Below are 15,704 nucleotides of genomic sequence, written 5' to 3'. Positions count from 1 at the left end.
ACAAACTCCTTTAGGGCACCGCCTTAATTGTAAGCTAATTTTTGCCTTGATGGCTGTCACAGATACCCAAACAATCTATAATGGTCTATCCATAGTAGCTAAGCTTTGTGACCTTAGGCTAGCTGATCCGTTTTGCTGGGAGGGGTTTTGTCTTATCTTATAGCTTAATTGACCCGGGCCTGACAGTCTACGCGGAGGCCCAATGGGATGTCTAGATGGTAACTACGCTTGCGTGGAACATAACACAGACAGATTCGAGGAATTCACGGAATATTTGTCAACTAGACACATAATGTACTGTTTGATGGGTTCCTGAAACACCGGCAAAAAGGAAAAGAAACGGTAAAGAGATGCCAATGCATTGACCCACATCGACCAGAAGTAATCATCGTCGTTGCAATATTTACAAGAACTGCTGGATGTCGCTGTTGTATACGTAATTGTGAGGTCAGCGGGTCGACTTGTGTCTAAGTCCAAATGTCGGATATGGAGCGTTGGCGCGGCCGTGTAGCGCTGGTGACCGGCGCGTCTGTGGGCATCGGGAACGCCACAGCCCGGGCACTGGTGCAGCAGGGCATGCAGGTGGTGGGGTGTGCACGGGACGTGGATAAAATACGGGTAGGTCGATTAGGAACAATATTATGTAAGATCATATAAGATTCAAGTGTTCAGGACCGGAAACACAACATTTGTTCTATTAGGCCTTAAGAAAAATGAGCCACGATATCTGCTGCTGGCTTCTAGCTCTTTACAAAAGCAGAGTTTACCTATGTATCATAAATGGGGCCCCCGAACTTTTCATAAAGTTATAGCTAACGTTATACCCAGTCCCTCATTAATATTCTTCTATCAAGGACTGCCACGCCCCCTTTGAACTTTTACGCACCAATGGCAATGACAACGGACTTTGGCCCTATGTTCCAACAACCCTAGGGTAGGGTTTGCGTTAAAGGTCCGAACATAGGCGGTTGGGCCATAACATATATATATATATGGCCTCCGTCGGTCAGTATTGACCATGGTAAAATCCTACTTCACAACAGCTATGGCATAAGGCTACATAATTTGTAGGACAGTACGGTTTTTCGAAATCCAGGTTTTGAAAGTCTGTCCATTTCTGTCCACATTTTCGATTCTGCTCTACCTCGCTCTTCGGTAGATTGTGCATATTATATTATATTATAGATTATAGATTATATGTTAGCTAGTTCATGGCCGACCAATTACTGTGCTGTATAAATAGTACGTTTCAGCTGAATTTGGGGAAAAAAGAAGCAGGCAATTTTTAAAACAAATTGATTAAATTGCTGTGGCCCCATAGAGCATTCTGGTAAGATCTTGCAAGACGGAAATGTAAAAAGAGCCACCGCGTGTTTTTTTCCTGCAGGAAACTGCAGCAGAGCTGCAGCAGGCAGGTGCTGCAGGACGGCTCTATCCTGTCAAATGTGACCTGACAGTGGAGGCTGAGATCAGAGCCATGTTTGACAACATCGAGTCCGAACATGGTGGCGTGGACGTCTGTATCAACAACGCCGGTCTAGCCATGAAGGATCCTCTGCTGACCGGTAGTTTCGAGGCATTCCGGACGATGACAGATGTGAGTCTTTCGTCCATAGCATATAGTCTCTGTATCTGTCAATAATTCTCATACAGTGTTTATGGCCTTCATAAAAACGGAGGTATTGTTTTTAGTCTGCATGTTTTTAAAATATTTTTCTTGGTGTGTGTCAGTAGTTATTTGAATATTGTAGAGTGACAGGATGCTTTTGTCTACTTATAGCATTTCAAAGCTACCTTGAGTAAGATATGATAAAAGTGTGCACAGTTAGTAGCTTGCAGTTTTTGTCTGTTCCGCTAGGTGAACATCCTGGCCCCGACCCTCTGTTCCCAGCTGGCTGTGCAGCAGATGAGGAAGCGAGGAGTGGACGATGGACACATCATCACCTTGAATAGGTCTTTTAATTATTTTGGCCATGTTGATTTGATTGTATCGATGTCATCCGTGCCCGCATCAATTTTCGCTTGGTCTTGGGTTTGAATCCCTTGACATGCCACCAATGTTGTAAACTTAGGAAAACCACTTTACACGAGTTTTCTAACTCCACCCAGGTGTAAAAATTGGTACTTATCTTTGGCTGGGGAGGTAAATAAAAGGCGGTGGAAGGAGAGCGATTGGCTCCGCTTTCCAATACTGAGCACACAGTGGATAAAAACCCACGATACCTACGGCCTCAAAAAAACTATGGGAGCTCTAATTGAGATTTGGTAGATTTGGGAAAGGATTGAAACAACAAATGACTATCATGTTTTCTAGATGTCAAGTCAGAGAGCAGACTGCATAAATTTATCCATTCACTCTGGAAAGAACCCCTCCTCTTTTCGATAAGTTTGGTGGGTTCTTTAACGTGCTCCAAAGGTGGCTCTTCTCAGATCAATTGGGTTAAAACCCATAGTAGTTCTCAATACTGTGCCCTTAGGCTTTGGGAATGGCATTCTAGTAATATTTTACACCTATTTCCTCACTAGAATCAGGTGAAAATGAGTACCTAGCTTTGGTTAGGGACGTCCTCTTTGTTCAGACGTAAAGCTGGAAGTCCCGTGTTTGAGGAGAGCCACACCTCGAGCACGTGAAAGATTCCATCACACTTATCAAAAAGAGGGTCCATTATGTTGTGGGTGGATCAAACCTTACAGTCTGGTCTTAGTTTTTGTACAAAACTGGTGTGTTATGCCTAAAGGCTGCATTTATCAGTTATGCCAAACAAACAAACTCTTTACCTACATATACGTATGTTGTGTTAGTAAATAATGATTGCTGTATTCTTGCATTGTTGCAGTATGTCCGGTCACCGTCATAGTGGCATATCGTTTTACTCCATGACGAAGTTTGCCATCACGGCCATGACTGAAGGGCTGAGGAGAGAGCTGAGGGAGATGAAGTCACACATCAGAGCCTCGGTCAGTCTTGTAGACGATACCTCAACCACTGAATTTTACAACTTCTTATGAAAAAAGCCCCCAGGATCATTGATGTTAATGATGATGACCATCATTCCCCGTTTTCCACAGTGTATCTCTCCTGGAATTGTGGAGACAGAGTTTGCCACGCGTATGAATAAAGATGACCCACAAAAGGGTCGAGATCTTTATGCCAGTATTAAAGTAAGTTAAACTTTGTTTCTATATTTCTATTTCCCTCCCTATACAGGTAGAAAATATATTGTTTTTGCTGGCTTGTTCTTCTTCATTCTTCTTCTTCTGCCCAAAACCAAGTAGATGTAGGGTGGTAGCTCTAATACTGGTATTGCAGAAAGGTATTTTCCCCGTATGGTACATGGTACATACTACGGATGTCGTATTTGACTTGTATGTACCTTAAAGAAAGGTGAATACATCCGGATATAAATTATGCTTATAATGACACCATTTGCATAATGTATGCCGAAACATGTGTTTCCCTTACGGTAAGTGCTACGGATGTCATATTTAAGGTGTAAGTACCTTTAGGAAAGGTGAGCTGGATGTAAATTATGCTAGTGAGGACCTCATTTGTATAATTTATGCAGAACCTTATATTTCCCTTATGGTAAATGCTACGCATGTCATGTTTGGGGTGTAGGTACCTTTAGGAAAGTTGAACACACCTGAATGTGCATTATGCTAATGAGGACCTCATTAGCATTATCTATGCAGAAAATTCATGTGTCTTTTTTAGCCAATGGTAGGGATTTTTTATTCAAGACATAGGTAGCTTTAGGAATGGTGAATACAATGGAATGTGTGTTATCCTAATGAGGACTATCTTTGCATTATGCAAAATCATAATTTTTTCATACTTCCTTTATTAATGGGAGGAAAATATCCTGCATTTTCTCGAAAATGTTGTCTTTCTATCTAGTCATCCTTGTGTTGTATTTGATAATTGATATTCTCATTGATTAGACTGATATATTTAAATTACTATAACAGAATGAGAGATAACAACATCCTCTGTGTTTTGATTTTTTTTTCAGTGCCTGCAAGCCAAGGACATTGCTGATTCAGTTCTGTATATCTTGGGTGCCCCACCATACATGGAGGTGAGCTATATACATGTATAGTCTAGATTTACTTCATACGTACATGCTACAAGGCCATGTATTCTCCTACACAAAGCCTCCCCGCGGCCGCTATACAAAGTCTATCGGGGAATACTCTTCACAGACCCGTTTTTAAGGGACATTGGGCACAAACCAGCTGTCAGCCACTCACCATTTGCGTACAGTATCAAATGTTTTCTCTAGGTAAAACTGTACTTGTCATACTCATGCCTTGATCATAGTTTCACTCCCAACCAGAGAGTTAACCTGATGCTGTTGCACGGTACTGTTCAAAAATATTAGATAATCACTGCAGCTGTTGCAAAGAAGCTTTTATAATGAACAATACGAAAAGTATAATAGTGAAGAAGTTGATTAGAGAAATCATTTTTTTGCTTTCTTTCAGATTCACGACATATTGATGAGGCCAACGGAGCAGACATATTAACCTTCTCCCCGCTACCTGACTCTGTAACCTATAGGGAATTGGGTGCCAAATCGCTACTTCAGTGTGCTAAAGGTTTAAAAAACAGGATTTTCAACAATAACTGCTATACATAGTGGAGCATTTAGCATGCATAATGGTTACCTTCACATGGTTTAGCCTCAAAAACTACTGCTCTGTTTATTCTTACTCTAAAACAGTCATGTCATGCAGACCAGCCCCTCCCAAGCTCTGTCCTGCCACTTGCTACATAATGCACCACAAGGTACACCTCTAGTACCATGGTGACAGCCGTCTGGTCAAGGTCATTGACCTTATTTGTTTGGAGAAGAAGAAAATTAGGAAAAACATTATGTTTTCCTTTGTGGAAGGAAAACATAATGTTTTTGCTCTGTTTTGGCACACTGCATATATACAAATATCCAGTGTGGCAAATATTTCTAAAGCTACCTGATTGATGTAATAAAATTATCATGATTTCCACTCTATATATCCTGTTTTGCTTCATTTTTGTACAACAGAATTGATAAATGCTACCTGCTCAACACGTTCAATTCTCCATTCAAGAATTCAAGAGTACAGTTCTGTCTTCTTTTAGAAAATTCTACCATTCTAGGAGGACTATAGTGTCCTCAAGGGCCATATAATGTTTGTGCTTTTATTGATATCAAATGAATTTTGATCACAAAGAACAATACAATAAGTTGGCTGCTAGTAACAGCGAAAACAAATACAAACAAGGTATGCAATAAAAACTATTGCTATGGCGGCGATTGAATATTTATTGTTAGTGGTGCTCACCAGTCGGATAATCTTCTGTTGGTCAGAGAGCCAAGATAGCGGCTTATGATCTGTCTGCACTGTGAACCACCTTCTGTATAGGTAGTATCTGAACTAGCTCTATCGCAAAGACAATCCCATAGCTTTCTTTCACAGTTGTTGACCAGTGCTCAACGGTTGGGTCTCTCAATTGCGTGCTGTTCTTAATTGTAAGACATTTTTGGCCTTGATGGCTGTCACAGATACCCAAACAATCTATAATGGACTATCTATAGCAATCAGATTCCTTCGTAGCTAAGCTTTGTGACCTTAGGCTAGGCGAGGAGGGGTCTGTCTTATTTTAATTGACCAGGGCCTGATAGGTAACTACGCGTGCGTGGAAAATAAGATACATTCGTGGAATTCTTGGAATATTTGTCAACTACACATAATGTCCTGTTTGGCGGGTTCCTGAAACACCGCCAGAAAGGAAAAGAAACGGTAAAGAGATGCCAATGCAAAAATTCTACAAGCTAGCCAGAAATGGTCCGTCAGGCACCGATGCCTGACGGACCTTCTCTGGCTAGCTTATACGATTTTTGCACCAGTGTAGATCTGCTTGGAGATTAGCATCGACCCACATCGACCAGAAGTATGATAATCGTCGTTGCAATATTCGCAAGGACTGCTAGATGTCGCTGTTGTAATTGTGAGGTCACAACTTGAGTCCAAGTCCAAATGTCGGATATGGAGCGTTGGCGCGGCCGTGTGGCGCTGGTGACCGGTGCGTCTGTGGGCATCGGGAACGCCACAGCCCGGGCACTGGCCCAGCAGGGCATGCAGGTGGTGGGGTGTGCGCGGGACGTCGACAAAATACGGGTAAGTCGATCAGAAACAATGCAAACAAGAGTTCCACGACCTCATATCTCCATGAACAATTCTATTCATGCAAATGACTTACACATTTGCATAAGATATGCTTGGTCATAAACACATTTGCATAAGATATGCTTGGTCATAAACACCTTTATCTAACTTACATATGTTGCAATATTGACAGGTCTATGATTTTTCAATTAGATGAATTATGGTGTTTTGCATTAATTATGCAAATAAGGAATTTATTTGCATAATTGGTATCTGTTGATGCTCCACTTTCCATAAACTACATGTTACATGTATTTGAGTCTGATAATGGAAAAAACTGCATGTATAGATTTTCCTCATCAGCTATGCAAATTAAGTCACAATTAGCATAATTTGCACTTCATTGTGTATATCTCTGTCTAAGCTACCTGCATACTAAGCATCATATTGACAATCCTATAATTTTCCAATTAGATGAGATATGGTGTTTTGCATTAATTATGCAAATTAGGAATTTATTTGCATAATCGGTATCTGTTGATGCTCCACTTTCCATAAACTACATACGTTACATGTATTTGAGTCTGATAATGGAAAACACTGCAAATATAGGTTTTCCTCATTAGCTATGCAAATTAAGTCCCAATTAGCATAATTTGCACTTCATTGTGTATATCTCTATCTAAGCTACCTACATACTAAATATCATGGAAATCGGTTGTTCCTTTGTTCAGTTATTCTCCTTAGAAGATTTTCACAAAAACGCCCCTGCAGTTCCAGAGGAAGCTGCTAGGGGGCCCAAACCTACACCACTTTTTTGTTACATCACAAGCTATCTGCCACCCAAAAATCAAGACCACAGCACATCCAGGTCAAAAGATACAAAAATTGAAGTTCCCCTGCAGTACCAAGGTCACATACCAGGGGGCCCAAAATCGACCTTGAACTTCGGCTTCACAACACCTGCCCACATACCAAATATCATCGTAATCCATCGAGAGGTTCCTGAGTTATGCTGACTACAGTAGTGCGGAAACACAAACAGACAAACAGACAAACACACAGACACACCCAAAACAATATCTCCATTTTTCATGGAGATAACTACAAGTGTACAGAACCGGAAACACAACATTTGTTCTCTTAGGCCTAAGGAAAATGAGCCACGACATCTGCTGCTACCTTCTAGTTCTTTACACAAGCAGAGTTTACCTAGGCCTATGTATCATAAATGGGCCCCTGGACTTTTCATAAAGTTATAGCTAACGTTATACCCAGTTCCACATTAATATTATTCTATCAAGGACTGCCACGCCCCCTTTGAACTTTTACGCACCAATGACAATGGACTTTGGCCCTATGTTCCTACAACCCTAGGGTAGGGTTTGGGTTAAAGGTCCGAACATTGGCGGTTGGGCCATGGCATATATATATATGGCCTCCGTCGGTCAGTATTGACCATGTTAAAATCCTAATTCACAACAGCCATGGCATACATAAGGCTACATAATTTGTAGGACAGTACAGTTTTTCAAAAGCCAGGTTTTGAAAGTCTGTCCACAAATTAGATTCTGCTCTACCTCGCTCTTCGGTGGATTGTGCATATTATATTATAGATTATATGTTAGCTAGTTCATGGCCGACCAATCACTGTGCTGTGTAAATAGTACGTTTCCTGAAAAAAGGGGAAAAAAGGAGCAGAAAATTCTTAGAACAAATTGATTATATTGCTGTGGCCCCATAGAGCATTTTGGTAAGATCTTGCAAGACTGAAATGTAAAAAGAGCCACCGTGTGTTTTTTTCCTGCAGGAAACTGCAGCAGAGCTGCAGCAGGCAGGTGCTGCAGGGCGGCTTTATCCTGTCAAATGTGACCTGACAGTGGAAGCTGAGATCAGAGCCATGTTTGACAACATCGAGTCCGAACATGGCGGCGTGGACGTCTGTATCAACAACGCCGGTCTAGCGCTGAAGGATCCTCTGCTGACCGGTAGTTTCGAGGCATTCCGGACGATGACAGACGTGAGTCTTTCGTCCATAGTCTCTGTATCTGTCAATAATTCTCATACACAGTTGTTATGGCCTTCATGAAAACGGAGGTAGTCTTTTGACAATATTCTATGTATCTGTAGATAAATCTAATAGTGAAAAATAATTAGTACTTTTGCTTCTATTTTCTACCACATTTTCAAGGCTTCTACCTCGCGAGTATTAAATATATTATTTAAGTTCCAGGCGCACAGTGACAACATTAGTAACCTGCAGTTTTTGTGTGTTCCGCTAGGTGAACATCCTGGCCCCGACCCTCTGTTCCCAGCTGGCTGTGCAGCAGATGAGGAAGCGAGGAGTGGACGATGGACACATCATCACATTGAACAGGTCTTTTATCTATCATCTCCATGAAAAGAGATGAAAAATGGAGATACTGTTTTGAGTGTGTCTGATTTTTGTAGTCAGCATAATTCAAGATATTTGGTATGTGTTCAGGTGTTGGGAAGACGAAGGTCAATGTCGACTTTGGGCCTTGGTACTGCAGCAGAACGTCCGTTTTTGTATGCTTTGATCTGGACGTGCTGTGGTCTAAATTTTTTTTGGTGGTAGATAGCTTGTGATGTAAGGAAGAAGTGGTGTAGTTTTGGGACCCCTAGCAGCTTGTTTATTTTAGATTTTATCGTCGGCGTTGTACATGTGTTGCCGTAATGGTTAGCGTGTATTGCCCAGAACCCAGAGGTCCTGGGTTCGAATCCCATGTACAAAACTGGAGTGTTATGCCTAAAGCCAGCTTATCAGTTATGCTAATCAAACAAACTCTTTAGCTGTGTTGTGTTCAAGATATAAATGTGAGTAAAGAACATTGCTGTATTGTTGCAGTATGGCTGGTCATCGTTTTGCTGTTGTTGCGTTTGCCATCACGGCCATGACTGAAGGGCTGAGGAGAGAGCTGAGGGAGATAAAGTCACACATCAGAGCATCGGTCAGTCTTGTAGAAACTACTGTAAACGCCTTTAAGTTTGCGGTGATTCAATTTCACAGCAAGGAGAAAATGGAGTGTTCCCGGTGGACTTGAGTTTGCGATAGCACTATAGTCACACACTGTACCGTAACGGAAACACCGATGGGTTTTAAGTTTGTGATGACGCGGTCTTCGCGAAAATCGCAATCATAAAACCACCGCAAAGATGTCAAGAATGACAGTACTTCATTGAATTTTACAATTTATCACGAAAAAGATCGCTACGTTAAAGATAGATTATGTTTATGCCCACATTGAAATTGTAGTTTCTTTGTGAATAGAAAAATAACTTTTACTTGTTGAGGATGAGGATGATCATCATCCTTTCGTCCTGTTTCTGCAGTGCATTTCTCCTGCAATTGTGGAGACAGAGTTTGCCACACGTATGCATGAAGATGACCCACAAAGGGGTCGAGACCTTTATGCCAGCATTGAAGTAAGTTCAACTTTTTTCTATTTTCATCCTTGTACAGTTGTAGGATATTCTACTTGATTAGACCAATCAATAATGATAATGTAGAATGCTATGGTGTCAAGTACGATGTATAACAGAATAAGAGATAACAAAATCCTATTTTTTTTTATTATTCCAGTGCTTACAGGCCAAGGACATTGCTGATTCAGTTCTTTATATCTTAGGTGCCCCACCACACGTTGAGGTAAGACATACTCCAGACTTATATCATACATACATAGAGAAATGCTACATGGCCAGAATTCTTCTACGCAGAGCTTTCTTGCAGCGTCTATACAAAATCTACCGGTAAATACTCTGCTAAAAGGGCTTCACAGACCCGTTCTTATGGACATGGCCACAAGCCAGCTGTCAGTCACTCAGAGAACTGCCTGTCAAATGTTTTCTCTAGGCATGTCTATATACTCTTGCATAGTTTCCCTACTTAATCTAATTAGATCTGATGCTGTGCTACTGTACTGTACAGAAGTATTGGACAATCACAACAGTTTTTTAAATTAGTAAAGCAGTTATTTTGTTTATCAAACGTAGAACAATAGAAAAAGTATTGTAGTTGTCATGAAGCGGATTTAGGAAATCATTTCTTTTTTTTCAGATTCACGATATTTTGATGAGGCCGACAGAGCAGACCACCTAACAGAGAAGGATCTTTATAACAATGATACTAGAAACTGCTAGATATGGAGGAGCATTTGGCATGAACTAGAAAAGCAACATTTGCAAGCAAGTACACAATGTTACCTTCACATGGTTTAGAATAACAAAATACTCTGCTTTTTCTTAATTACTCAAGTACATTCCTATATATGGTGACCAGCCCCTCCAGCCCTGTCCTGCCACTTGCTACATGATGTAATTAAACACGACAGGGTTAAACACGACTAAATTAAACACGACTAAATCTCTAGTAACCATAGTGACCGCAACTATCTGATCCAGGTCATTGACCTTATTTGTTTGAAGAGGAAGAAACTGAGCGAGAACAATACTAGTATGTTTCCCTTCTGTGAAGATAAATATGAATATGCGGTGGGGCAAATATTTCTAAAGCTACCTGAATAATGTCATAGATTATCATAATTTACACTCTATCCTGCTTTGTTTCATTTTCGTACAACAAAATTGATAACGGATCGATGGTGCTGCAACTTCGGCATACCCCCAACATCGGACGGATTTATTATTCATAACAACATATTTCTGGTTTTACCGACTGAGATCAATGTAGTAAATCGTGCATGGACGATGAAAAATGAACTCCACAACGGCAAATCCTCAACCACCACCACCACTCTCATTTATCACTTGTGAAAACGCGAAACTTTTCAGACAACCGGCACTGTTGCAATGCGATGTCGAACTCATAGATTTACATCCGAAGTTGCAGCACCATCCGTTAAATGCTACCTGCGCACATCTTCAATTCTCCGTTCAAGAGTAAAGATCTCTGTCTTTTATTTTTTATAAAATTCTACCATTTGGGAAGATATGACTTAAAGCAATTTTGTATTGTTTCAGGGACGTATTGTGTTTGTGCTTTTATTGATATCATATGAATATTGAGCAGAACGCTATCTTTACTGTCATTTGTATTGGTCTTGTAATTGTAGTCTCACTTGTATCACTATCAGTTCAATTTCAGTTCAGTTCAGGCCCAATTACTATGTTGGAAATACAAAACATTTTCCAACAAACTGAATGCAAATAAGATGCAAATACAAATATTTAACAAGTTATCAGACTTTTAGATTGTGTCATATTGTAAGCATATTTTACATTTAAAAGGTAATTTCTTGGGAACTTGCAAGCTAGCGCTTTTGAAAATAAACTGGTCTCCAAAAAGTAGGAATGTCACCTTATCAATCATTTTCAACTTTGAACTACTTAAGTTGATCTTGTGGTCACCATCAAGGTGATGTGTGTGACGTAAGAAATATAAGCTCCACGATTAGTTCCCTCCGATGTTGCTCAAGGACCTTATGGCCAATCGGAGACCAGAAAAATACGACATCACAAAGGCAGAAACGTTGATGTGTATGACGCAAGAAAGGTAAACTCCCTGATTGGTTCCCTACGAAGTTGTTCTTAGAACTTTTGGCCAATCAGAGACCAGAAAAAAGATGACATCACAAATTAAAAAAAACGTTCGCATTCGCTTGTTCAACTCTTGACTGAATCAAGACATCGTCGCCCCGCTCTTCCAATCAGCTGTTCTTACGCACAAGACTGACAGCCGCTCAAGATGTTTCCCCACGTCTTCAAGATGTCTTCCCGCGTGGTCTGCCGGCAGTTCGTCCGGGGGGTGACGTTCTCCGATAAACATGCCGTAGTCAAGGGTCTTTCGGACGGACCTGTAAGTCCTAGGCTGTGCCCTGTTTTTTTTTCATTGAACTACCATAGAGTGGAACTCGTCGCCACAAAGTAGAGTAGGAGTATCCTCGCTAGATAGCTTTGAACAATGCTTGCGGTTAGATGTGCAAAAGTTAGGTGTGACAGGTCGTTCGGCGTGATATAACCAGCTGCCACCACACCGCGTGCCTGCAAAGCTGATGTGTTGCCACGAATGGCGGTTATACTGGATATATAGATACAGGCTGTGCAATATGACTCGAATTCCAGGAAAATGATAAGATACACCATAAATCCTCTTATCTTCACGGAACAGACTTGCCATTTTAGATTTTTGCGGTATAGTTTGGTCTAAAAATGAGTGAGGAAGCGACACTTTTCCATAGCTCTATTTGTGATTTTTCCTGTCTATTTGATCCATTCTAGAACGCCGGAAAACCTCTCACCACTGGAGAAGTGCTGATTGGCGTGTCAGCTTTCGGCTTGGTGCTGGTTGGTCCGCTGCTGTATTCGGTTTCCTCAATCGGCTCCAAGCGCTGGGGAGGCGATACCAACGAAGATGGCGGCGATAATGAATAGAAACGCTAGGCGGCGCTACTGGACCATCCATCAATCCAGCAGACGCTGTCATCATTTTGTGACCTTGAGTCACCTCAATGAAGAACTTGTGCTATGTTGTTGACACCGATGTTAACGTTTACCATAACCTGTAATGACAACTACACACCATTGATACTGACATTTTATATGCATATAAACGTCAAAATCAAAGGCGTATCTGTTCACCACTGTGTTGTCATTAAATCATGAAAGTTGTCGAAGGATATGTTTATGTTTGTTTATTTGTCAGTGTAACGTATGTGAAGTTCAGCTAAAGGTGAACACTAGTAAACTCGAGTTGTTTTTCATTCTCCTCTCAACAAATGAAGTTCTGGAACAAGTTTGAACCGTAATTGACAAAAACTGGAGCTTGGCATTCGAAAATTTGGGTAAGTCCAATTTTTGTGTTGGAAATTACAGTTCAAATTTGTGACTTCTACCAACACAGATGAACTTTCAAGCTAACAAATGAAGTTATTGATAGCCAACAGTAGTGCTGGTAACTGTGTGTTGTTTAGCTATGAAATCTTTCAAACACACAAAATTGCGCAGTTATACCCAGGCCTGTCTCTAAAGTAGGGAATTTTTCTGGGAGATTTTCCAACTCTCAATATACTTTTCAGCACGCGACAGCCCTCGCTCTATCATTATAGGTTTTCCCTTTCGACATATTTCGCAGTTGGGGTACGTACATCTAAGTCCTTGCTCTGGACCGTACAGTCTGCCTTCTGCTTGGAAATGGGAAGTGAGCGAGACGTGAAATTTGAAGTATGAGTGGGGAGGAGAATGTGGGAATAAAACTTGCATTGACATTGGCGACAGCCTGCGAAACGGCCTCCGTGGAGTTATTGAATCAGACGTAGAATCTATGCAAAACGATTTAAATTTCTTCAATGTAAAAGACTCGCAAACTCTCATTTGTCCTTTACTATCATAATCCTATTTATATTCTCATCAAAATAGCATGCCTCTCGATTTATTGAGTCAGGCGTCGAAATTATACAAAGAGATCTGAATTTTTTAAATGTAAAAGACTCGCAAACAGCTCAAAATATTCCCCTTTGTCCTTGTCAACCATATTTATCTGATTAGTCTAATTTAAATAGCATACCTGTTGCTTAACGATTGGGATATGGAAAAACGCATGCGCCTTAGATAGAAGGATAAACGTGTGGTTTATTCAGTCGGGAGGGAGAGTAGTGGAGGCAGTTGGCTGTCTGTCCTCTCCGTCTCAGGAAGACAGAGTCATCCTTAGTCATCCTCGGTAAACGATACGGTGGGTGCCAGGGTAAGCTGTGCAACCAAGGTGGTGCTAAGCTTTCCATGATGATACGAACCAATGCTAGCTGAACGTAAACTGTGACTAGAGCAAACAGGCTTCGTACGAAGGTAAGTCTATTTCGTTGTTGTGTCACAACTCTCTTATTATGATATTGCTGTTCTGTTAAATAGGAATTTGCTTGACAATAAACTCAAAATAGATAAGAGTTTTATAGTCCACTGGTTTAGGGGAAAAAAGGAGGCACACGTTTTGGGGTGGGTGTGTTGCGCTTTAAAAGACTCTACCATAGGATAGGAGAGCGTGCAAGTTGCTCAACAGATTTAGACTATATGCATCCTTCCATGCCATCAATTCAAGGTTCGCAACGATGGCACTGAATTCACGCACTGTCTCATAGTCTGTGTGCGTACATTGTATCGCATTTGCCATAAAGTGCCAGGAACGCTAGTAAATTGGGCTTTCTAAAGGCGAATAACAGTCATAAATAGGAAAATAAAAACGGAGGGGCAAGACTTGATTGTGAATAAGCTAGACTATGTATAGGGTTAAGTATGCAAGGCCACCACTGTGGACCGAACGTCAGACGTAATAGAAATACTATTCAGGTATTGAATTCCTTGGCAAGGCTACATTATGCGTGGTTAGGTTTTCTAAAATCACGTTCTCCAAGCATGCAAGACCTTGAGGATGCCTGTGGGAATATGTTACGTAAATATGTCGATGTCACTCTAAAAAATACAGAAGCAAGGGTGTCTGAATTTATGGGAAGGCACGCGTGTATTGTTTATTAGCGTGCAATGGGCTCTTGAGGAATCGTTTAAAGAAACACCAGTATGTGATTCACGGAATCGTTTTCCTTGGGAACGTCTCAAACGTTGTTACACTTCTCCGGTCCGCACAAAAGATCCTCGACATGCCTAATAAGGTTTCTGTACCTACTTCATCATTTACCTTTGTCAAGAAGGTTATGTTTTCGAGAGCGTTCACGCGCATGTGAGTGAGTGTGTGTGTGTGTCTGTCAACACGATAACTCAAGAACACCTGGATGGATTTTCTTGATACTTTGTACGTGGGTAGGTGTTGACGAGACTTTGAAATGATATAGATTTTCAGCCCCCTAGCGGCTTGCTCAGGTACTGCAGCGGAAATTTCTTTTTTTTTTCATATCTCGTTCTCAATACAAAAGAAATGTTGGTTAGCTTCATTTTCTGCTGCCCAAGGCAATGGGAAATTTCGTGTTCAGTCGCTCCCGCGTTACACTAGATGTATGGATGCATTGGGAGTAGGGGGAATGTGATTTTGCCAACAAGTTACCGTTAGCTACTGTGAGGAGGATATATATTGGTGTCTTGGGTTCCGACATCGTTAAATCCATGTCGTCAGCCGAATACCGCCTGCATGGAGATGTCGTCACGAACGAAAGAGGTCAGTGGCCTTTAAATCGTAATATGTCGTCTGATCTTCCCTCAGCCTTTTACGTGGGCGGGAAATAAGACATGCCCTGTGAGACTACTGCGTCTGTGGCCCAACGGGGGCTGTGTTTTATTCGCCGGCGGTGTGAAGAATGATAAGTCGCGCCGAGCACTGAACGTTGACACGGCGCAAATGCCCACGTTAATGCTGGCTCAATGGTTTTAAGCAAAGATATTTCTTTAATGTACACGCTTTAAGGCCGAGGTAGATAGATGGCGAAGAGATGATAGGGCAATGGAGGTCGGTATAAACGACACGTTCGTAGCTGCGTTTAAGTAAGACACCTCGAAAAAAACTTCTTTCAAGAGTTCAAGCAAAATTGATAGTTTTTGGTCACTGTAGTCACGCAGATGATTTTACATGT

General features: G+C 41.2%; 3 protein-coding genes and 1 long non-coding RNA gene across 4 annotated transcripts in view; all 4 read left to right on the top strand.

The window, feature by feature from the left end:
• The first annotated feature begins 13 nt into the window (after positions 1-13).
• LOC136432506 (dehydrogenase/reductase SDR family member 11-like) lies at positions 14-5,091 on the top strand. Its single transcript, XM_066423830.1, has 7 exons — positions 14-618; positions 1,388-1,597; positions 1,859-1,953; positions 2,838-2,958; positions 3,070-3,162; positions 4,014-4,079; positions 4,486-5,091. The coding sequence occupies exons 1-7, from the start codon at positions 478-480 to the stop codon at positions 4,525-4,527; spliced, it is 768 nt and encodes a 255-aa protein (XP_066279927.1). The 5' UTR covers positions 14-477; the 3' UTR covers positions 4,528-5,091.
• A 754-nt stretch (positions 5,092-5,845) lies between these two features.
• LOC136434161 (dehydrogenase/reductase SDR family member 11-like) lies at positions 5,846-10,273 on the top strand. Its single transcript, XM_066426927.1, has 7 exons — positions 5,846-6,162; positions 7,961-8,170; positions 8,433-8,527; positions 9,020-9,122; positions 9,505-9,597; positions 9,755-9,820; positions 10,232-10,273. Exons 1-7 carry the CDS (start codon positions 6,022-6,024, stop codon positions 10,271-10,273), a joined length of 750 nt encoding a protein of 249 aa, XP_066283024.1. The 5' UTR covers positions 5,846-6,021.
• A 1,350-nt stretch (positions 10,274-11,623) lies between these two features.
• LOC136432102 (uncharacterized) lies at positions 11,624-12,809 on the top strand. The gene is made up of 2 exons (XR_010755447.1): positions 11,624-11,989; positions 12,412-12,809. It is a non-coding gene; the product is annotated as an uncharacterized lncRNA (long non-coding RNA).
• Positions 12,810-13,765: 956 nt separating this feature from the next.
• The window catches only part of LOC136432504 (uncharacterized), a 105,851-nt gene continuing 103,912 nt past the window's right edge, over positions 13,766-15,704 (top strand). Inside the window, exon 1 of the mRNA XM_066423824.1 lies at positions 13,766-13,974. The gene's annotated coding sequence lies outside the window, so the exon portion shown is untranslated. The remainder of the gene's footprint in view (positions 13,975-15,704) is intronic.

This window comes from Branchiostoma lanceolatum, chromosome 4 (genome assembly GCF_035083965.1).
Source record: "Branchiostoma lanceolatum isolate klBraLanc5 chromosome 4, klBraLanc5.hap2, whole genome shotgun sequence".
NCBI classification, from domain to species: Eukaryota; Metazoa; Chordata; class Leptocardii; order Amphioxiformes; family Branchiostomatidae; genus Branchiostoma; species Branchiostoma lanceolatum.
This window is presented reverse-complemented; position numbering and strand designations above follow the sequence as displayed.